The 24,307-nt window shown below is 42.0% G+C and overlaps 1 protein-coding gene across 1 annotated transcript in view; it reads left to right on the forward strand.

Moving 5' to 3' along the window:
• The window catches only part of LOC138301429 (patr class I histocompatibility antigen, A-126 alpha chain-like), a 171,282-nt gene that overhangs the window by 85,508 nt on the left and 61,467 nt on the right, over nucleotides 1–24,307 (forward strand). The window contains exon 4 of the mRNA XM_069241919.1: nucleotides 22,037–22,306. Within this exon, the coding sequence (XP_069098020.1) occupies nucleotides 22,037–22,306 (270 nt within the window). The remainder of the gene's footprint in view (nucleotides 1–22,036; nucleotides 22,307–24,307) is intronic.

Here is a 24,307-nt window from a genome sequence, read left to right on the forward strand (position 1 = left end):
CACCACAGTTTGCATTACTAGCACCGTCACACACAGGGATCAGGATTGCGCTCTATGCATTGCACTGCCATTGATTTGGCTAGATGCCACGGCAAGATGAGGGCCAAACACTGACAACTGCATGAAGGAGGCTGGCCTGACTTGTAGTGGGTACCAGAGGTACTTACACCTTGTGCCAGGTCCAGTTATCCCTTATTAGTGTAGAAGAGGTGTTTCTAGCAGCTTAGGCTGATAGAAGGTAGCTATGGCAAAGCAGCTTAGGCTGAACTAGGAGACATGTAAAGCTCCTAATATACCACTGGTGTCATATGCACAATATCATAAGAAAACACAATACACAGATATACTAAAAATAAAGGTACTTTATTTCTATGACAATATGCCAAAAGTATCTCAGTGAGTACCCTCAGTATGAGGATGAGAAATCTACACAAGATATATGTACACAAACCAAAATTATGCAGGTTATAGCAAGAAAAGTAATGCAAGCAGTGTAAAGTTACAATAGATTGCAATAGGAGCACATAGGTATAGGGGCAACACAAACCATATACTCCAAAAGTAGAATGCGAACCACGAATGGACCCCAAACCTATGTGAGCTTGTAGAGGGTCGTTGGGACTGTAAGAAAACTGTGAGGGTTAGGAAAATAGCCCACCCCAAGACATTGTAAAGTAGGTGTAAAGTGCACCTACAACCCCCAGAGAGCACAGAAGTCGTGATAGGGGGATTCTGCAAGGAAAACCAACACCAGCAATGCAACAACAGTGGATTTCCGGACCTGAGTACCTGTAAGACAAGGGGACCAAGTCCAAGAGTCACGACAGTGTCGAGAGTGGGCAGGAGCCCAGGAAATGCCAGCTGAGGGTGCAAGGAAGCTGCCACCCAATGGAAGAAGCTTGGTGTTTTGCAAGAACGAAGAAGACTAGGAACTTCCCCTTTGGAGGACGGATGTCCCACATCGTGAAAAAGCTTGCAGAGGTGTTCCCACACAGAAAGACCACAAACAAGCTTTGCTAGCTGCAAGGCTCGTGGTTAGGGTTTTTGGATGCTGCTGTGGCCCAGGAGGGACCAGGATGTCGCCACTTGGATGAAGAGACAGAGGGGGCACCCAGCAAGTCAGGGAGCCCTCACAGAAGCAGGCAGCACCCGCAGAAGTACCAGAACAGGCACTTAGAAGAGGAGTGAACCGGAGTCCATCCGTAGTCACAAAAGGGAGTCCCACGATGCCGGAGGACAACTCAGAAGGTTGTGCACTGCAGGTTAGAGTGTCGGGGACCCAGGCTTGGCTGTGCACGAAGGAAATCCTGGAAGAGTGCACAGGAGCCGGAGCAGCTGCAAATCACGTGGTACCCAGCAATGCAGTCTAGCGTGGGGAGGCAAGGACTTACCTCCACCAAACTTGGACTGAAGAGTCACTGGACTTTGGGAGTCACTTGGACAGAGTTACAGAGTAACTTTGCACCCAACCTTCACCAGGTGAAGGTTAGACATATAGGTGACTTATAAGTTACTTAAGTGCAGTGGTAAATGGCTGTGAAATAACGTGGACATTATTTCACTCAGGCTGCACTGGCAGGCCTGTGTAAGAATTGTCAAAGCTCCCTATGGGTGGCAAAAGAAATGCTGCAGCCCATAGGGATCTCCTGGAACTCCAATACCCTGGCTACCTCAGTACCATATACTAGGGAATTATGGGTGTACCAGTATGCCAATGTGAATTTGGAAAGCAGAGAGAGCATAACCACTGAGGTTCTGGTTAGCAGAGCCTCAGTGAGAAGTTAGTCATCCATCACACAGGGAACACATACAGGGCACATACTTATGAGCACTGGGGCCCTGCCTGGCAGGGTCCCAGTGACACATAGACTAAAACAACATATATACAGTGAACTATGGGGGTAATGTGCCAGGCAAGATGGTACTTTCCTACACTGCACACCTCCTGGGACCCACAAATCCCTGACTGACATGGAATGCTAACAAGCTAGGTTACCTGCATTTGCCATACACCCAGTACCCTTGAGCTGGATCACACTGCAATGTCTGATCTTGCATTAGGGGCACGCACTAACTCACACCCACCACCTGGATCCCATGCCACCTACCAATTAATGTTGTAACGGCCACTGTACTCACCCCCTTGTGGCTGCTGTGATGCCCTCAAGCGCCCATCCAGCTCTGAGTAGGCCATCGCTAGTATGTGGGCCATCAGGGGGGTCAGGTTCCGACGGGCACTTCTTCCTTGTTGGGAGGCCATCCCCAGCTGGGCCTCCGAGGTCTTCTATGCCCAGCGTCTCAGGTCCTCCCACTGTTTCTGATAGTGGGAGCTCCGCCTGCCATAGAACCCCAGGGTCTGCACGACCTTGGAGCTGGCACGCCATAATCCCTTCTTTTGATGGGCGCTGAACTGCAGAGGAAATACAGGCAGAAGGACACCGTTACACATACAATGCAGCCTGTCACACATATGGCCCACCATTCCGGTTTCCATCACCATCGGCACACACATCGCCCAGCGCCTACCATCTACACTGCCACCAGACAGTCACCCCCAATGGCACAATGCTTGCACACACATCCCCATGTATCCTTCACACATGCATCGTGCACAAGGTGTACTCACCTGTTGGTCTGGAGGCCCATACAGCGGTCCATACTGGGGTAGGACCCCATCCACCAATCGCTCCAACTCCTCCGTGGTGAAGGCAGGGGCCCTTTCCCCAGTCAGAAAGGCCATGGTAGGTTCCAGACACAGGTCACAGCAGCACACGCAGTGTAGGTGTTCTCCTGTTGAAGGTCAGGAAACAAGTGAGGTTATAGATAGAAAATGGCGGTCACGTCTGCAGCGGTGATCCCCATTGGCCACTGTACTCCATAGAGCCCCATATTGTCCAATGAGGAATTGCATGGTGGTGCAAGACCGCCTTGTGCCACGACGCCCAGCGTCGGCAGAGTTACCTCACCTCCACCAGTCGCTAGATACAGGACAGGCGGTCGCCATTTCATGGTGGTGGGCAACAATCTGATTATACATTACTGCGTCATTGCCTATAATTGTACATACATTGCCATTCCCACTGCCCCATCACATTGCTGCTATATGTTAACCTAGGTGGTGTTCCCATTGTTCTAATTGTGACAGCCTACTCACTCTTGTGTCCCTTAGATATCTACCGGTTGAATAGGAGGAGGAGGCAACCCCCGTGTACAGACCTCTTGTGGACTTGGCTACACTGGAAGACAGGCACATTATCCTCACCTATAGACTGCACAGGGCCACAATCACAGAGCTGTGTGCCCAATTGGAGCCTGACCTGAAATCAGCTATCCGTCATCTCACTGGGATCCCCCTCCTGTGCAAGTGCTATCAGTGCTCCATTTCCTGGCAACTGGTTCTTTCCAAGTGACAGTGGGCTTGGCAGCAGGAATGTCACAGCCAATGTTTTTAATCGTGCTAGCAAGAGTTTTGTCTGCCCTGGTGAAACACTTGTGCAGCGACATCGCTTTTCCCCAGGTGGAAGATTTGGCCACTGTGAAGGCCGGATTCTATGCAATGGGCCATATCCCCAATATTATTGGGGTGACTGACGGTACACATATTGCGTTTGTTCCCCCCCGCCAGAATGAACAGGTGTTCAGGAATCGGAAGAGTTTCCACTGAATGAATGTGCAAATGGTGTGCCTGGCTAACCAGTACATCTCCAACGTCACTGCCAAGTATCCTGGGTCGGTGCATGACACCTTTGTCCTGAGAAATAGCAGCATCCCAAATGTGATGGCCCAACTACAGAGGCACAGGGTGTGGCTAATAGGTGAGCCTGCTCCCCACCCACTGTATGCCTTCAGGTGTCATCCCATAGCATTGTGTAAGGCTAAATGTTGTCCCTCAATACTTGCAGGTGACTCTGGCTCTCCAAACCTATCATGGCTCCTGACCCCAGTGAGGAATGCCAGGACAGGGGCTGAGAATTGTTACAATGAGGCAGATGGGCGAACCAGAAGAATAATCGAATGTACCTTTGGCCTCCTGAAGGCCAGGTTCAGCTGCCTCCATCTGACAGGTGAATCCCTGTGCTACTCACCCGGAAAGGTCTGCCAGATAGCAGTGGCATGCTGCATGTTGCACAACTTGGCCCTCAGACAAAATGTGCCTTTTCTTCAGGAGGAAGAGACTGGAGATGCCCTTGTGGCAGCAGTGTACCCTGAGGACGGTGAGGATGAGGAGGCAGAGGATGAGGATGTGGACATCAGAACATCAGTAATTTGTCAATACTTCCAATGACACAGAGGTGAGACAGGGGAACTGACCATTACTCTGACTATTGATTTTATCTGTGTGGCTGTAGCATGATGGCATTCACTTCCTTTGCATCTCAACTTACTGTCATCTATGGCATGTCATTTTACAGATGTTGGTGATATGACAACAGTGTCCTGTTGTTATTACTACAGCCAGCTACAGGTCATTATTGGTATGCTCTCACAGTGTTCAGATCATTTGCACTAGATGTGGCTGTTTTCATAAATGCACATTTCCAAAACATCAAAAACTAGTATTCAAGTTGTGTTCAAGGGTGATTATTGAAGTGCTATGAAATAGAGGTTAAAGTGCAATGGAATGGGGTGATGGTGGAGGAATGTCCAGGGTATTGTTTCATTCTGTTTGTAGCACAGGTCCAGTGTCCAAGGCATAGGAAGGGGAGCAAAGGCAGTTCAAAATGGACAAGGTGACAGGGTGGGACACAAGGGGGATAATCAGGAGAGTCTCATTGATACTGGGTGAAAACTAAAAATCAAAGAACAGTCCTGATGAATTAAACTATTAATGTAAAGCCAAAATTGTTCAGACTAAAAGACACAAAAATCAACTAGTATCCAAATGTGTTCATAAAATAGTCTACAGAGTGAATGGTAGTCACACACTGGATGAAATTAGGCTCTGTGTCTCTTGCTGGTAGTGATGTGGTCTTGGCATCCACTCCTGGTAGTCCCGATGAATGTCCCCTTACTTTCTGTGGCTGAGGGAGGTGTAGTGGGCCCAGATCTTGTAGGGCTACAGAAAGGTATAGATGTTGCTGGGAAAGTCCTGCACATGTGGTAGTAAATGACAAACAGCATCCTAACCTAGGAGCTCAAATTAGAGTTTCTAGTTTGCATCTCTACATTGTGCTCCCTCTGCACCTGCGTCATGTCATAGAGCTCCATAAGCACCTGGCCTATCATGTCTTGGGACTGATGTAGGGATCCTAAGACTTGGTCAATTGTGGCCTGGGGAACAGTCAAGCCAGTGGCCTCACTTTGTTGGCCCACAGATTCCCTCCCACAAACCCTACCCCCACTACCCTGTGCCCTTGAGCCAGTGTGTCCCATCCCACTGGGCCCTGGCTGACCTGGAGTTGGTGGTGTTGGCTCAACAGCATCCACGACTAGGGGACACAAGATTGGGCTGATGTTCCTTTGGACACAGGAATTGGAGGTATCCACGGACTGCGGTGTTGTAACAGATGGGGTGGGAGGTGTAGGTGTTGGCCGGGTGAGACTCCCTGGAGCGGTCTGCCCAAACAGACCAGATGGACCAAGCAGCTGATTATCATCTGAACTTGCAGGAGTGGAGTCCTCACTGTAGGCCTGCTATTGGTTTGGAGTGGGGTATCCTCATTGGCAGATGGTAGTCCACGTACTCTGGGTGTAGGACCAATTAAAAGTCTGGTTTATAAATCAAATGGGTTATGATCTTCAAATGAAGCAACCTAAAATTAAAAAGAAATTTAATAGTGATTTGACCTTTCAGTGTTTTTGGGTAGTTACACAAACTTTATAAATTTCACACATACAAACTTTGAAAATATTAGGTGAAGAGATGTCTTGAAAAAAGGTTACTTAGGAAGTGTACATAAAATATACCACACATTCAACCCAACACAGTGGAGTGGATAAATGAGAACTAACCTATACCAAGCCCTAGCAGGCTACAGTTCAGACTGTTAGACAACTTGGTAGGATTAATGGCATTGGCCATCATATAAACATTGCAAAGTACCTTTACTATCATTATATTCTGCATACAACATGACATGAAATAAATGTTTTGTCAACATACTTTGATTTGTGAAACCAATTATATCAATTCAATGAAATAACAAGAAATTGACAACATACAATATTAACTAAAATAATGGCATTTTAATACATTGAATAAAATTGGGTTTGACAAATACATAACACTATAACATATGTGTATATACGGAAGAAAAGAGAGAAAAAACAAGTTCAAGTTTATTTAAAGTGCATAGTTGATCAAAACCATTACACCATGCAAAGTAAAAAGATTTAAAACACATAAATACATTCTTTACTGTGTACCCATAAAGTCATCATAGGAGTTATGTACTACATAAAAAACTATGAGTGCAGCAAAAGCATGTATTACAACAAAGATATTCTCCTAGTACCATACAACTAATGACTAGCAAGGTAACTAGTTTTAGAGTGCACCAGTGTTTAAAGTGTAATCCTTATATATTTTAATTTACAGGGATTAACTCCCCTATTTTTTTTTATAGGGCATAACCACATCATCCCACCAAAATAACAATAAAGTGCAAAGTAAAATATTGACCTAAAAGGCTTTGTACTCAACACATGCCAACAGCCCTACCCACCTAAAATATTCAAAATAAAAGGCACAATCATTTCAAAACCTCTTTTAAAAAAACATTTATCAAACCCTAAAAACCTCACTTGCCTGCCCGTTTGAATTCATCTTGCTTTGTACGTACCGTTTTTTTGTTGCCAAACATAAGAATTTTGTTAATCTAGCGTTCAAAATAATATTTGTTGATTTAAAACTGGCAATCACCACTTGCCTACATGATTGTATACCTCTGTGATTGAAGGCAGCCATCAAAAGAATTCTGTGTTCATTTCGCAACCATTTACAGAGACAAACTAAATGGATAACATCTTCTACTCCACCTCCACACAGACTACACGAAGATTTTAAACCAGTCCGTTCCCAGGGAACTGTATTGACTTGAACTGAGAGGTGGCCAAAACGATATCTAATAAATAAGTCCTTGTCGGGTATAACTGGGGTTTTAGGGTATTATACTCATTTATTTTAATCCATGAGTGTGATCTATCAGCAAGGAGACCCTTATCCATAATTAGGGATTTGCTCTTCACTGTACGGTTTATGACTTTTTTGAAGGCATCACAAGGGAGACTTTTATCCCTCAATGTCTGAACCCCAAAGCCAGATCCAGATCGTGCCGGGATAGAGCAGATGGATTAAACTCATCTCCTTCCAAAGTGCCTGACAAAGTTGGTTCCTAGTAGTTTGCTGTAAATTTTGCCAAATCTTAATGTAACTACCCTTTCTTGATGTGGTTTGGTTCAAATATCCAAACTCTAACCTGATCTAGGCCTGAGACGAGTTACCGGGAAGATGGAACAGGGACCTAAAAACTTTTCCAACTATCCCATTCAAAATGCCAGCGTCTCTTCCTCGCAGAGCTTTGCTTCCGTAGCTAATACTTGACATTAATTTTGCTGCAATTACTTGTAACAGAGGCTGATAGCTAGGGCCATCTAGCGATCTTTACAAAGTATGGAAAGCAAGCAGCAATGTATTTCCTTTCCTCTGTAAATCCTGCTTTTGAGGTAGAAAGGAACCTTTTCCATCAAATAATACGCCCAGATATCTGTAAAAACAACTTGTTCTAATTCTTGCCCTTGTAGGTAACACTTGTACAATTTCTTCTGTATTTTTTATACTTACTTCCATAACTTTAGTTTTTTTCTCATTTATTATCATTCCATTTGCCTCAGGAAAATCAGATAGACTGTCAGTAAATCACCGTAATTCCACTTTTGTTTGACTTTTGAAGGATTAAGTCATCTGCATAAAGCAGATTTGAGAAAAACATTTCTCCTATCTTTGGAGGATGCACATTCACCTCATTTAGTTTAGCAGTCTAATCTGATAAAAAGAGATTAAACATATGATGTAAACACACAGCCCTGCTTAAGTCCTTGTTGTGTCTCGATTTTCCTCGACAGGAAGTAACCATCCTCTAGCCTCACTCTAACCCATATATCGGCATATAACATCTGTATGGCTTTTAATAACCGAGCAGGAATTCCCCAAGAGGCTAACCTTTCCCATTAATGTTTACGCTGTACCAGGTCAAAGTGGAGAAAGACCAACACCACAATGCAAAAACTATTTCCAGGTACAAAAAGAAGGCATCATGGTAGTTGTAGTCATTTCAATTTAACATTGGCAACACTTGCAAAATTGTAAGTTGAACATTCCTATTAAAATATATGCAGTGAAGATGTACATATATTTACTAAATAGTAACACATGTGAAACATGTTAGTAGGTGAGAGGACACTTACAAGCAGTATACCTTTATGGTATACTAGATGGAGTTTGCAACCTGTTATCTTAATTACACCAAAATACATTCAAATAAACAAGCAAATGCTAGCAATGATGAATGAAGAACAATACACATATTGACCTCACATATTACCGAGTAGTAAAACAAGAGATAGTACCTTAATGCTACTAATTTGATGATCACAATAGATTTGTGAATTTTAACTTTGGGTTTATGTGTTTTAGAACAGCTAACTTAGGAGACACTTATGTTTAGTGAGATATTCAAAAGTCTAACTTGCCAGTCTATACTCCACTAGGGATTCCTGTCAACCCATTAGGATCTAGGATCTGCAAGACCTTCTCCTACCAGGGAAAACGTTGTAAGGGGGGCTTGGAAATCCACCGCCAGTCCTCCGGGCCTCCAGGTGATACTTGGAGGCCAGGGAATGCACTCTACCACACAGGTCATTCCACCTCTTCCTAATTTCTACCTGTGCGCAGGTTGTTTGCTACAGCATTCACTCTGCACTTGTAAAGTGCAAATCAACTGCATATTGGATGTGAGCTAACTTTGCCCATGTTGTAAAATTACATGTTTTTGATCAATAAGGTGAATAGCAGAAGAAACAATGTTATTTAAAATGTAAATATGAGTGGACAGTGTGTTCACACCATGATTCTGGACCACATTTGCCTTTTCTGAGCTATGGTTGTATTTTGGACTTGTGCTCCAAACAATTGTGGCTCTTCTCTAATGATTTTATCCACCATGACTGACAATTCTCCCTCTATCAAACAGGGATTTTTCTCCCCAGCCTTTATAAGCGAATGGAAAAATAAATGAGATAAGGACCCACAAGTTATAGGATTAAAAAAGAAAATTGAAACATAAACGTGTGGCAATTTCAGCAGAAAAATGGGGTAGTGCAGTGGAATGGCAAAGGATCATGGTCTGAAATGGAGCGTGTTTTCAAGCATGGGATGTAGGTGTTAACAATTAACCAAAATACATCAAGTGTACGCTCTTAGCATTTAGATAGCCACAAGCATATTACACTTTTTAACGCATCATGCAATGGACTCCCGCTGTCAGGGATCCTCTTTTAGAACAACACCAGCACAACTGTGAAATCTAAATATGCCTGGCACATTCATGCCATCTGGATGATGATGGAGTGCTGTTAGCCAACTGAGGAGTCCATGCGTCAGCAGTTTACATAATGGAATACACTCGGACATAGATGGAGGTTCAGCTACCATACATCTAAATACGGCCTGATCCATGAAGGCTGGCTCATAGAAGGCGTCACAGAGCAACCACAGTATTATTGGACAACTCCAGCAATGAACCCTTATCAGGAACATCATCAGATTCATGTCCATAGAAAGTACCTGTTACTGAATAAGATACACTTCTATTGCGTTCTCGAAAGGGCAACAATAAGCAATTGAAAACAGGCACACAGCAGAAAACTGGTCGAAATGATAATGACCAGTCCTTATCAAGTTCTTCTAACAGTAATACTCCAAAGTACTGCATCATACAGTCACAACTCAGACGGGCGGGTGGAAGCTCCATCACTCGTCTTGGTTGAGATGGAGCAGCTATTGCGAATCAGAAACAGCAAAATGCTTCGAATTAGTGCCAAAGCAATCCGGAAACCTCCAAAAACACTCGAACAAAGGGAGTGAATTGTCGATGGTATAACCCCAAAGACAGTCTGAAATGTACTAACAAATCCAGACCTAAAGGTTTTAAAAAGTGTACAATCCCTGTGGTGTTAGTTACAATAAAATTGCGACTCACCAATTCACCAAATTGTCTTGGAAAGTTGGTGTTTAAAAGGGACTGTCTCAGCTGATGACCTCGCCATTGTAGATCATAGGTCTCATGGGCAGATGTGAGCTCCACGTGTTTTTGAAACAATAGCTTCTTTACTCTGCTCAGCTTCTCAAAATTTACATTCAAAGTAGCAATGTGAGGCCACAGATTTGCCACTTGTATCTGTTGCATGGGAGTGCAAAGTACATTTCCACAGCAGGTCACTTTTTAAGAAACCGAAATCACATATGGGACACCTTCTCTTATCCCACAACAGCCTTGATCACTCAGCATCAGGTAACTCCCATCTGAGAGTAAGTGAAATACTGGGCGTATCACAGATACGGGAATACCCTTCAAGTAGCTGGGTAAGTTAGTGGCCAATGAATTACAAGCACCTGTTTACAAATCATTGAATGGCTTACAGAAGGCTCACATTAGTTTCCACTAAGAAGAAAACTTTTCCCCACTCACGCATTTCAAATCAAAAGGCAGTTCTCACACCTCATGGATATAACTATCTCTTAAATATTCAACTGAACCAATAGGAAAATGTCTCAAACACAAAATGAACTGAAATGTGGATATCAACAGGAATATCACTGCTTGTATTACCACACTGATGATGGTGTTTCAGCTACTGTAAAAGGCAACTTTCCTAGCTTTTTTATATTAAGCATGATGTAACTAGCTTCCTTTTTTGCCATTATCTGTTGTTTATGTGTAAGGTTGAATGCAGTGAATAACTCTTTAGAGTTCTTGTGCTTTCATGGCACTTGTAAAGTGCAACTCGGCTGCATAATGGATGTAAGATGACTTTGCCCATGTTGTAAAAATCACATGTTTTTTCAATAATGTGAATAGCAGAAGACAGAATGTTATTTAATCTGTAAATACGAGTGGAAATTGTGTTCACACCATTATCAACAACGGCTAATGCTTTCTCTAAGTTCTCCTCATTAATTTGCCTTAAAGCAGCAGCTTCCATTTGTGAAAGCTTTCATATTTCATTGCATATTACATACAGAAATCATTTAGAGCGTGCTTTTCTAGGACCTTACAAGAAATCTTGTAAGTCTATTTCCAAAGGAGAGAGAGCTGTTAATGTGGAGTGTTGCAACCACTGCTGACATAATTTTCACACGCCATACGTGGTGACATTACCTCTATATTGTGTGGTGACATAACGAGGTTCCTGTCTGCTCGCTCTAAAACCCTGTGTGGAGTTACATGACAACCATTTGTGTCCACTTGCCACAATAATTACCCGTTGGGACCCGAGAGTCATGAATTAAATGCACCATTCTGAACCATCCCGTTGAGCTGCTCTTTTGAAAAATTCCCAACCTTTTGCCAATTATCAAATTCAGCTATTGAGGGAGTACTGGACACATTAATCTCTTTTACTTTTGCTCACCTAAGGCAAGTTATTTGCTGAACATTGTTGTTCAAGAAAATCATTGGTAATGGAATTAAACATGCTTTAAATAAGGTTCCCACGCCTTGTAACTGCCAATCTTTTGTTCCCCAAACCGTTTTTAAATCAATTGCTTTTCACCAAAAATTGTAGCCTTCTGGTAAACAAATTAGTATGAATAATTTAATCTAGTGTCTGTAAGCAGTGTTTTTCTTGCTCTTGCTGTGAGTAATTTGAAATAATATGACTCACCATTAGCATGCCCAGAAAAATCAGTTAATTTTTCTGCAAATGTTTTGGAATTCCCTACTGGAGACATTGGACAATGTTCCCATTGTGTGTAATTGAAAACTCTTCTTGCAGTACTAGCTCTATGTAGATAATGATGTCCATAATAATGGTAACGGAACATTTCACCATAATTTGCACTGTTCGTGTATGTCTTCACTTTTAAAATACCGTATAATATTCAAGCTCAGAAAGCATAGAATCAACTGTTTTAACACCCCAGTCATCAGAAACAACACCAGGTGTAACAATGTCATTCATGGAAATTTTAAAAACCCGGGCTCTGTATAATCTCTGTGGGGCTAAATATATCTAATAAAAATGTAATCCCAAGCAATCCCATCAGGAACTGGAACAGCAGAAATGCTCTGTAGGTACAAGTCTTTTCACACTTTGTGGGAAGACAAATAAGGCTTTAAAACCCCACCCACCAGTTCAGCAGCAAAGCATTCAGGAAAATAATGGCCATGGTTTAGCAAAAATAAGACAATAACAGATCCATTGCAAACAATGCCAATAGAATCCACAGGTAATACCATGGACAAATGAAATAAGTGTGTTTAAGCCAGTTAAAAAGCTTATGTATACCATGCACTGAGGCAATAGTTGATGCTGAAGAATTTGAAGAAAAATCATCAAGTCAGCAAAATAACCAGAAGCATTCTGTGCAAAAACTGGAGTTGATGCTGGTGAAAGAGAACTGGTAGAAGTATTCAATGGTGGCTTAACGTAGACAATCCCATCAAGTTGTGTTGCTTTAGAAAATTGTAGATTAAGATTTTTGACATTTCTTGTCATTGTAGTGATAACTGAAATCAACAAAAGTTCATTTTCCGTCCTCGTCAACCTCGGGGAAACAATTTCAGTGTTGTTTAATGTTTGAAGATGTATCTCCTGTATGGCAGTGTGAGGGGTCAGGGAACCACCCAGGAATCCTCGTGGTCTACTGTGCAGGATCGGCCACATGATGCAACTTTATGTGATCAATGGAGACAAAACAATTGTCTTTGGAACCAGACAGCGATGGTGGAATTACAATCCTTGTACCGTGTATTTCAAGAACCTGCACTGGTGCCGGTAGGATGGTCCTAACTTCTTCTTCACAGCAACTTCTTCTCAAACCAGAACCCTCATTTTTGGAATTCAGCTTGTAGAATTTGTTGAATCCCTCATTCCCAAACTGGCAACATGTGCTTAGGAATGTTCATCTCAGAACTGTTGTAATTCCTGCAAGACGGTGAGATGTTCATTTCTGCCACCAGTGCACGGACCATCAAGATCTGGGACGTACATATGTATGCCGAACAGGACTTCATAGGGGGTACAGCCTCCAAAAGATCTTCTAGGCAGATTATTTAATGCTCTCTGGACTCCATACAAGTGATGGATCCAACTATGACCTGAGCCTATTACTCTAGTTATTAAGGATTGCTTCAAGTCTGTTTTTTTTCTTTCCACAACCGAATTTTCCTCAGGATGGTATAGTAAAGAAAAATACACTGCTAACCCCAGCGTTCCCATGGCATCCCTGTAAGCCCTAGAGGCAAAAGCAGGGCTCTGGTCCGAATGGAAATCGGACAATGCATATGTTCTGATAAAGACTTGCAACTCTTTAATAACAGTGCGAGCGTCAGCTGATTGTTGTGGCCACACCCATGGGAATCTGAAGCAAGAATCTACTGCTAGTAGAATGTATCTGTATGCACCATCTGAATTTAGGGGACCACAATGGTCTAGGTATGTACAATGGATGGGCGTGTTTGATATTAAGAGGGTTGCCTACAGTGGGTGTTTGATGGTGTAACCTTTTATTTGTTGACAAATGTCACAGCTAAGGATATACTGTTTGGTCTTTTTGTATAGACCCTGCCACCAATAGCATTTTTGCAAAAGGGAAATAGCATCTGCTACACCAGCATGGGCAGAAGCAGCATCCTACTGAGCTGTAATGATTAGTTCTGTGATCTTGGTTAGGGATCATACGTTCTCCCAGCTCTGGTATTGTTACAAAGGGGATGTTTTAAGCACTCAAGTGGTAGGGATATTTTGTAGGGTATGCTTTTGGTAAAGGCTTGCCGTCAGCTGAAGTGTTTACAGCAGCTGAAATGTCAACATCCACCCTCGTATGAGAACAACTTATCACAGCAACAGTTGCCATGACAGCTGCAGATTTGGGAGCTTCATCAGCCAATTAATTTCCTACAATGTGTATTCCAACACGTTGGTGGCACAGTGTATCTAAAACATGAGCCTGTGGCAATTTGTCCTTAAACTGTGCCACCTTCCCCCATAATTTGTGTCTTGTGGTGTTTCCTTTTGATTCTCTGAAAGCATTTAGGTGCCAGTAGTGTAAGTTTCATTTAAGAACTGGACGCAGTAATACGAATCACACACAATAAGTGTGGGAAAATCAGTATTTGTATGTTTCTGTGCCAAGATCAGTGCCTTCAGCTCAGCAAGCTGAGCTGTACATTCCCCTACGGACTGTGTGTAGGTTTGTTGAGAGTGTAATTCACAATCCCTCATGACTCCGTAAACTGCTGTGCAAGCCGCAGAGTATTGGTGTTTGGTACCTACAGCAGGTTGTGCTGAAAAATCAGTGTAAATGATGTATTTGTAATGATCAAGAGGCATGACATTAGTAGACATGGGGTATTCAAGTTCATATTGGAGAAATTCTTGTGTCTGTCGTTTTGGATCAAAACCATAGTCAACATCAGTGGCAGTCAAGGAGGTAGCCCATTGTATCCATTGCGGATGTAATGCTTTAACGTTTGGAACGCTGGCTTTCGTAGCAGCCTCAAGGGCTAGTACTGGAGTAACAACAATAATGAGCTTACACTGGGACAGTGGTCTATCCATGATGATAGCCACCTGAACTGCAGCCATTATATTTTCTGTTGGTGCAAAACACATTTCTGCATTTGAGTATAAGTGTGATTTGTACGCAATTAGTACTGTCGCCTTCATTGAATGTGACATGTGTGAATCCTATAGCACCGGGAATTACCCAGACCACCAAATTTGTTTTGTTTTCACGCATGTGTAAGTGTTTTGCTTCAAGCATGTCAGTTTGTATGACTTAAGTATTAGTGTGTGTTGTAGTGTTTGCTTGAGAAATCTGGAGGAAATATAAAGTGCTTTAATGCATGGTGCATAATCCGGAACATATGTTCGGCCAAATTTGAAGAATCTTAACAAGGATTTGAGTTTTTGAATAGTATTTGGTAGTTGTAATTGTGCTCACTTCTCTAGGAAGTGTGGTGCCAGAGACTTACCTTCATCTGAAAGCTCATATCCCAGGAACAGGACACTGAGGAAAGCAATTTTAGTTTTCTTGAAATTGTATTTATCGCCATAATCAGCAAACCCCAATACAATGCAATCTACCCTGGTCAGGTGTGTGTTAAGGTGGTCGTCTGTCAGATAAATATCATCTACATAGGACAACGCCTCAAGATCAATATGTCATATTTATGTCACATGGGCTGAGAACAATCCTGGACTGTTCTTATACCCTTGAGGGAGTCAGCAAAAGTGACGCTGAGAGCTTAGCACAGAAAATGCACTTAAATTTCTGCTTTCAGGTGCAAGATTTTGGCAGAAAACCCCATTGGAAATATCCAGGGTTGTTTTGTGTTTTTTAACGGACAATGTTGTTCAGCTGTGCTATGTGAATTTTGAATAGCAAATGCACGTGTGACTATATAAATGTCTATAATCTAAGACTATTCTATATGAATGGTCCGGCTTAGCTATATGAAATAAAAGGTGATTGTTAGCCGATACACAGGGTTCAATTACTCTCTGGTACTCCATTTGAGAGAAAATTACCCTCACATTGTTTTTGCATATTGTTTATTGGATATTGCAGTTGTATTTGTGGGCTGAACTATATGGGTATAACATGAAAAGGAGAGCCTATATCCCAGCCCACATGGTTGTGGTAGAGTGCTGGCACCTGTACTAGAGCCCTCTGTAGCATAGACTTATTTTACCGTGTCTGGAACTAGGACTGAAAAAGTTTTCAAAATTACATCTTTCCCTTGTGGAAGCATTCTAACAAACTCTGACGGCCAATCTTTCTCTACCAGAAGAATGTCATAACTGACCGTTAAACTTTCCCAGGAAATTACTTAAATAGTGCACATAATGTCACCCTCAATTTGAATATTTATGGCCTGATTTAGATTTTGGCGGATGGGTTAATCTGTCACAATAGGGATGGATATCCCGTCTGCCAAAATGTAAATCCCATAGGAAATAAAGGGATTTATATTTCAGCAGACAGGAGATCCATCACCAGTGTGAAGGGAGTAACCCATCCACTGATATATAAATCAGGCCCTTAGTTTGTAAACCCGATTGGGAGGGGTTTCAACTTTGAGATAGTCGTTAGTTGCTCTCACATCCAGAAACTCTTGAAGATTCTGGCAAACTATCATGACATCTGCCACGTTGTTTATCAGGGTCACTGTCCACATCCTGCTCTTCAGTAATGTTCTCAAAATATGTGTCGTACTTAGTTGAAATCCCCACAATTGTCTTCTTTATAAATGGAGGATTTAGTTGTGGAAGCTTCTATTCCTTTTTTATCATGATATCAGATGAGCGTTGGGAGTTTTACTTTGGTTCCATGTACTCGTTTCTGCATTCTGACCACCCACATCTCTCCATCTGTTTGTCGGATGAGTCCTGAAAGGTATGAGAAGGGCGTGTATCAGTATAATGATATCTGTCAGGGGTTTTTAAATTATCACAATTTCTTAAGTTATAGCTTTTCTCTGAGGTGTCTGACTGCAGAGATTCTCCTCATTGTTCTATTTTATTTTTATTATATTTTTGTGTGTCCCAGTAATTTTTGAACCCTCCTACTCTTTCTTGGTATTATCCTTTTCAGAATTACCAATAAGTTGTGGCTTATTTAGTATGGAACCCCGATTATCCCGACCTGTACTTGTATACGTTTCTGAGATAGTTTTTTGATAGCTCAGTCTCTTGATCAATTTAAGGAACATCTCCTAGCTGCTGGGGTATTCCCAATGCTGCTGCTTCCCCTTTTATATTTTCTAAAATTAATGAGGACACTGAGGCAAAGTTGCCCATTAGTTTTACCCCCAAATCCTGGGCGAGGACAGTCTCATGTTAAATTTGTATTTTTTTAACACCTCTTGAAGATTTCACAGAGTTGGTGTACCATGTGTTGTGGTATATACTGCAGCAAATACTGTGCTCCAAGGGGAACAGTCATCAACTGAGGGAATTGTCCCAAATGGTAAGCATATCGTGAAAATTCTATGTTTAGCCTGGTGTCCCATATGGAGAAACACTGGTTCCAGCTGGTTTGTTTTTTCTGCAATCCGGAATGGAACATCTTCACGTCTGGTGGGAACCTTACCCCTAATTGCATTAATAGTTACCTGGTTTATCCCTCGTGTAGCCAATTGTTGTACAGCTGGAGCAGCCCTTGCTGGGGCATTATTTAGAGGTGGAATTACAAATTGTTTTGAGCATCTATATATTCTGACTAGATTATTATATATTGGGCACAGATCTGCTGCCTGTAAATTTTGTATTTTTGGAAATGGTGTGTAAGCAGCAAGAACTGGCCATGAGGCCCCATCCTTACTGAGGGGTCCTAATTTGACATTCTCAGTAAAGTGTGGTAGGGTGCCTTGAAACCAGTTTTGGTGTTCTTGATATCTTAATGGTATTTCTAAATATTGATATGCTCTTTACTGTGCTTGTATGTTAGCTACAGTGTATGTGTGAAAAGTGTTTGAATTAGCATCAACTTCAGGAAAAGTTACCCAAAAATAAAATGTTGCTGTTCTGTACTCTACACGTGCCTCTACTACAAATGTAACATCTCCAGTAAAGATTGTGTGACAGCTTGTCTACAATTAACCAGAATTACTACTGGTTGTGGTTGTGCCATATTGTAAGCTAGAATTTGGAGATATTAACACCAAATGGGTATCCCTTTTAAGCTTGAACAACCTACAGACTGATAAAGGTACTAACTATATTATATAGTTATATAATAATATAGCCTGTATAGCCTATATAATAAAGCTGAGGAGTTTTCCCGATACCAGGGACGTCCCTGCATACAAAGGTGCTTAGCGTACCTTTGGCATACATGAGAGAGTTCCTCAGGAGATCTGTTAAATATGTACCTAACTATAGTACCTTGGGAGAGCCATGTTGTGTGGTTACTATTAAGTTGATAAGACTGCATGTTTAGGACATCAGCAACACTGAGCATGGGAGACTAAGTTCAACCCACGTTACTTTGAAGCTGTCGGCCTAGGTCCTGACTAGCTTGCCATGCCTCACCTAAATCTAGAAAGAGATTTGTCGCAACTTGAACCCTGACACTGACTCCCCAGGGAAGTTGTGGAAACAGATCATACCTCTTTACTCAGTGACTCAAACATGTCAAGCCAAGAAACAAGATGCAAACTGGATTTTAATGCATTTATTAAAGCAATTGCATCCTAGTGTAAAAATCATGTACTGCAATAATAAGGCAGATAAAACAGAACACCTTAATCAACATTACATAGAAAGTGAAGAAGATGAACAACCCCACCATGTTGTGTGATTCTGTGTGATTAGAGATTCCTACCGAACCCTATGTCTAGATCTGAGAGCATAGTAGGGGTAACCCTTCCGCCTGTCCTGATCCAAGGGAGTGGTCCCAGCCCCATACCTGAAAAAAATAGAAGGAATCTGCCAGTTGTCTGGATGACATTCCTCTCGGGAAGCTTAAGTGTCAGCGCCATAATCAGCAAAACTGTCTGTTGTGTGGTATGAGTCCCAGGATGGTCATGACCTGAATGCCCTCCACCCAGTTATATAATAACCCATGCAGAGTTTGGAGAATAATCCTGACATAAAATAATGTAGTTTCTCAAGGATAGTTCTGGCTCCTGGGCTGGCAATACAAGTAAGCATATCATGTACCATACATGGCAGCCTTGGACAAGGGTACAGATTTTGTGTTGTGCAACAGCTGATACAATGTGCAGCATGGACTCTCTATACTTAGAAAGAGGCAGCTGATAAAATATATAAAACAATTTGTTAAAAGCATGTTTTCTAAAAAATATTAATAAAACATGTATGAATGTAAACTGCACAAACTGTGAAAATAAGCTAGGATGGGGTGCCCAAATCAGGCCCGGAAGGGCCCTCACAACATGTTTGCAGTGTAATCAATTCAGTAATCTGTGCTGGAGTTGCAATCACAGGTACAGGACCATCAATTTGAATTACCGTTTGTGCTGTACTCATTGGTGCTGGAGCATTTGCAAGTGCTTGCTGAGCTACAGGCCGTGTAATCACGGGTTGGGCAACAATTGGTAGAGTTATTACTGGGTGTGGTACAATTGGCTGTGTCAATACAGTTTATGTATTTGCAGGTTGTACTACTTAGATTGGGCTAGTAAGTTGTGAAACACCTGGATCTGTTAGAGCTGTAGCTGTGGTCACATTATTTAATCAATCAATCAGTTTTTGTAAAGTGTGCTGCTCACCCATGAGGTTCTCAAGGTCTATTTACTAATAGAGCTCTAGCATATGGCATAGGACCCATATATAGTGGTGGACGTGTAGCCGATAATTCTTCTAATTCATCATCAGAATAAGAATCTGAATCAAATTTTATTTCAGTTTTCACTTCTATATCCTCTTTAATCTTTTTCTTTACAGGCTTCTCAGAATCTTTAGATTTTATGCTCTCTTTTGTGAGTACAGGATATAATCTAGTACCTTCCTCCATACCTGTGCTCGTTCATTCCAAACTGCATCTGCACAATTTCTCATTGCTCCGTTAGTTTGTTTTTTAAATCTTTCTCTATCATTGTTTCATGCTATTTCTCCCATGCACTTCAAATTGTGTAGGTCTAGGAAATGGCTTTATTTCATGTAATTTTTCTCGTAATCTGCAAATAATCCCTAAATTAAATGTTCCCCGTCTATGAAAACTCAATGACCCCTCTTTTTCAGTGATCTTGCACCATTTCCGTAGCTAAGCATATCTATTTAACCCTTACTTAATCATCATTTGATATTCTGGCGTATCCTCAGAAGGTACTTCCTCACCCTCTCTAACTGGTATCATTACATCACCTCTCATTAGACTTCATAAAGGTTTGAAAAACTTCATAATTTCAAATTTATTTGAACATTTCAATAATTAAAATTAGTGTTTCAAATGTTTTGAAATTGTTCCGTATATATCAGAAAACAAAACCCCTTTTATCAAATCACAGTACAGCAAAGTAATTCAGTCAACTAATTACTTTGCAACTCTTGCTGAGATTCAGCCAATCAAAGCATAGCTCCACACCAACCTACCAATACCAGCGCAGTACAGTGTGACTCAACAACTCAGTCCTTGCAGCGGTTCACTCTCCTTTACAATTGTCTTCTCTAAACGAAACAAAGACAAATCTGATAACTAAGCAACATAAAAAGACATCAGTCATTGTCGTTTTTTTTTAAATAAAACCAACAGCACAATTCAAAAACCAGAACTAGGTTTTACCGCTTCCGATTTTCAATAAAAAAATATTCGCCACTCACAATGCTGAGTTATTTTGGGCACTTTTTAATTATTGCAGCTTGTTTCCCTAACCATCCAAGCATAGCTCTGCTACTGACTTTTTGAGAGAGCGGAGAGTCCTAAAATTATAAAATACTTCTCACCACTTAGGGCCCATGAGGAGGATCTTGGGAATGGGTATAGGTGCAATTGTCAATGAAAATACATTGCAATCTTTTTTATTCAAGTTAGAGTGGATTAAAGTTTTAAAGAATTTATTTTATCATAAGTTTTTGGTCTTTTCTTTATTAATCAATTCAACTTTATAGAACAATGGTTAAAGTGTGTCATACAATCTATCCCTTTTCTAGTATTTTAAATCAGTAAAACATTTAGTTGATATTTTCAAACGTGAACAAGCTTTCAAGAGAGCAGTCTAGTGATAAAGAATACTGTAACCGAGTATGATAGAGAATAGTCTTGGCGAAGAGTAATCTGTCTGTGTCAAGAACCCAGAGCGTCTAGATCTGAGAGCAAATAACAATAACTTGAGTACTGTCCAAAAGCAGTCTCTCTCTCTCTTTAAGCTCAACCCATTTTCTTTCCCTGGGACACTTTTTATACATAAAACATGAATAATGCATTTTAGCAAATTTGTGGCATTCAAGATATTAAACAGCCAATCAGGAGTCGTGAGTTTTGTTAGAACGGAAAAACTTTGGTTGAGATAGGAGGTTAAACAAAGAGCAGTCTAAACATGCTACTTGCATTGTTTCAGTCATTATTCTGGTTACATGGGTACTTTTTCTTATGCGCTTTGCTCTCTGAAAAACACGACATTTGTATACGTTTTATGTTTATTTTCACTCCGTCCCTTCCATTCTCAAACATCTCCACATCGTAACCTTATTCATAAAGAAGCAAATTTCAGATTTGTTTAGCAAAGTTTGAAATTCTAATGCTGGTAAACCAGATAGAAAGAATAAAATAGTATAGCTTTCTATGTTATCGGAGGAAGTTAGTGTCATACATAGGCCTTGCAGAGGTTACGATGGAAACATTTCTAATGAGTTAAAGTATGTTGGAATATGTCATCGTTTGCAAATCAAGCGAGGCAGGCAATCGCGAATCATGCAAGGTTTAAAAAAGGAAAGTGCACGTTTAAATGCAGCTTTGGTTAGGCATGTTTTTTTTATTCATACATGTTAGCAATTAAATGAATCCAATTTTCTAATAAAAATCTCTAGCACGGGTGAGCCCCAACATCTGTCACCTTCTTTGATCCTTTCCTTGAGCACCTGGAAAGCACCCACAGATATTTGTAGGATACAGCTACCAATGTAGTTGGGTCTGTGATCCGAGATGGCTGTGGTAAGGCCTCTTCTAGCAGCCCCTCTACCCAGGTTTCTCCGCTGTGCAGGTGCACATGGGGTCCTGGAAGTGATGTGACGGGGGTATTCAGAGCATGTGCTGGAGAAAAGTGTTACAGGTAAGTAATTCCAATGTACTGGGTAAATCCCAATATTGTGATTGTTGCGTAATTACAGTTATTGCGTTTCCTTGCAGTTGCCCCAGAAACAATGGTTACACGAAGAAAGAATGGTGATCGCACCTTTCTCACCGGCTACGCGTATGGATTTTATCCCAGAGAAATTGAGGTGAAATGGGTCAGGAATGGTGTAGAGATTCCCTGGGAGTCGAGGGACATCCTACCACACCATGACGGAACCTACCAGGTCAGGACAACAGTGGAAGTTCAGGAAGGAGATGATGAGAAAACCTACAGATATGAGGTGTATCACAGCAGCCTGCCGGACACTGTGACCGTGATGTATGGTAAGTGCACTATGGTCTGTAGCGGGGATTGTGACGGTGGCGTACATATTGATTTCCCATGGTCCCTGTTTTGATCTGTTTCTGTCACAGACGCCAGACCCAGCCACACAAGTGGAGTACCATTTTGATGAGTAGATTTGATGGAATACTGGGTGGTAGAAATTTCGTGGATCCCTGCAGATTCCAGAAGTTTCCCTCAAAGAAGTATGAAAGAAATGCGTGATTTTTGCCAAGAATTGAGATTTAAAGGCATTCTTGGAAAGAAAACCTAGTGGGGTCCATGCAGGTCACCCCACCAGAGACTCACTGCAACAAAAACAAATACAAGAAACTTTTTTACAAAGTGGTGCTAGCCCCTCTAAAGTTATAGCTAGGTTTCACAAACATAGGAATTCCTCTGATTTTTGCCTGTTAATAACTTTGACAAATCTGTACGAAACTTTGCAGACCTATTACTTTTTCGCCATTGCCGGACAATGCACAATTTAGTGAGAATTCATCACGGGGGTGCAAAGAAAAAAGGTGTTCTTCCCAAAACACATTTTGGGTCCATATACTTTCTACTTGTGTATAGCGGGCAAAGGCCCAGTCAGATTTAAAAAAAATTTGGCAGGATTATAGATTATGGTGTGCAGATGATCCTTTTTGGTAATATAGGTAAGTTGGATATGTATTTTATAAAGTTAGAAGTATTTTAACTTGGTGATTTCTGTTATTGAGGTAATTTCAGAACACTTCACAAAAGTACTGCGGTATGTGAAGATGACAAGGCGTTATGGAATTGGCTAAAGACTGCCTCTACAAAAGTTAAAGGCAGCCATGTTGTTTTAAGTACACTATGGCTAAATTCTAGGTTAGGGACTTAGATATAGATAATTAAGAGGTTTTAGATTTTCCCTACCTGCTACCACATGAGTAAAGTGGCAATAAGTAGAGGAACTTATTTATAAGTTTCTATATATATTTTTTTAAATAGAGTTTTGCAGTACTACCTAGAAAGTACTGCAGTACTTAAAAATGTTTGTTAAAGGAAATTTGTAAAACAATTAAAAAAAATACACTGTACTACACTATATTTAACAAATATAGGCCCTCATTATTGACTCAAGGTCCCGCCACACCGAAGACCACCAGTTTTGGCGGTCTTCCGCCAACCATATCATGACTGCTGGCGACCCTCTGCCATATTTTGGGCGGAGAGCCGTCAGCAGCCATACTGGCGGTCGGCGGTGCAGTGGAGGTTCCTCGTCCGTCACTGCCACGTCATCAGAACACTGCCCACCGAATTAGGTTTCAGTATTCGGCGTGGTGGTGTTCTGGTGACAGGGTGCTGGTGGCGGAACAGGCCCCGTGGGACCCATTCCCTCCTGGATGACCACTGAGGCAGGTAAGGTGATCGTCCAACAGGGGAGTGGGGTGGAGGGGTGTTGTGTGGTGTGTGCGTTAATGGGGGTGTGACTGTGAGTGTGTGGAGGGGGGGTGTGAGTGCGTGTATGTATGCGGAGGTGTGATGTGTGTCGGGGGAATGTATTGTGTATGTATGTGTGCATGTGTGTGCGCGTGTATGTGTGTGAGTGGTGTGTGTGCGTGAGTGGGGGGTATGTCTGGGGGGGCCCATGGAGGTCAGGGGGGTGGGGGAGGAGAGGGGACCCTACCACCTTTGGGGGCGGTCGGGGGGTCGTGGCTGTTGGGGGAGGACTCTGGGGAGGGGGGCAGGGGAGACCCCTATCAGTGCCAGGGAAGGAATTCCCTGGCACTGATAGTGCCTACCACCATGGTTTTCGTGGCGGTACAAAAACCACAAAAACCATGGCGGTATGTGGGGTCACTATCCCGCAGGCGATCTAGAGACGGACGCCGGGCTGGAGACTGTTGTCTCCAGCCTGGCGATCGTAACCGCCGTGGCAGACGGTGTGGTACATTGGCCGTTTGGCATGTGCCAAAACGCCAATGTCATAATTTGGTGGTAATTACCGCCAGCCTGTCGGCGATGCTAACGCC

This window comes from Pleurodeles waltl, chromosome 6, assembly GCF_031143425.1.
Source record: "Pleurodeles waltl isolate 20211129_DDA chromosome 6, aPleWal1.hap1.20221129, whole genome shotgun sequence".
In the NCBI taxonomy this organism is placed as follows: Eukaryota; Metazoa; Chordata; class Amphibia; order Caudata; family Salamandridae; genus Pleurodeles; species Pleurodeles waltl.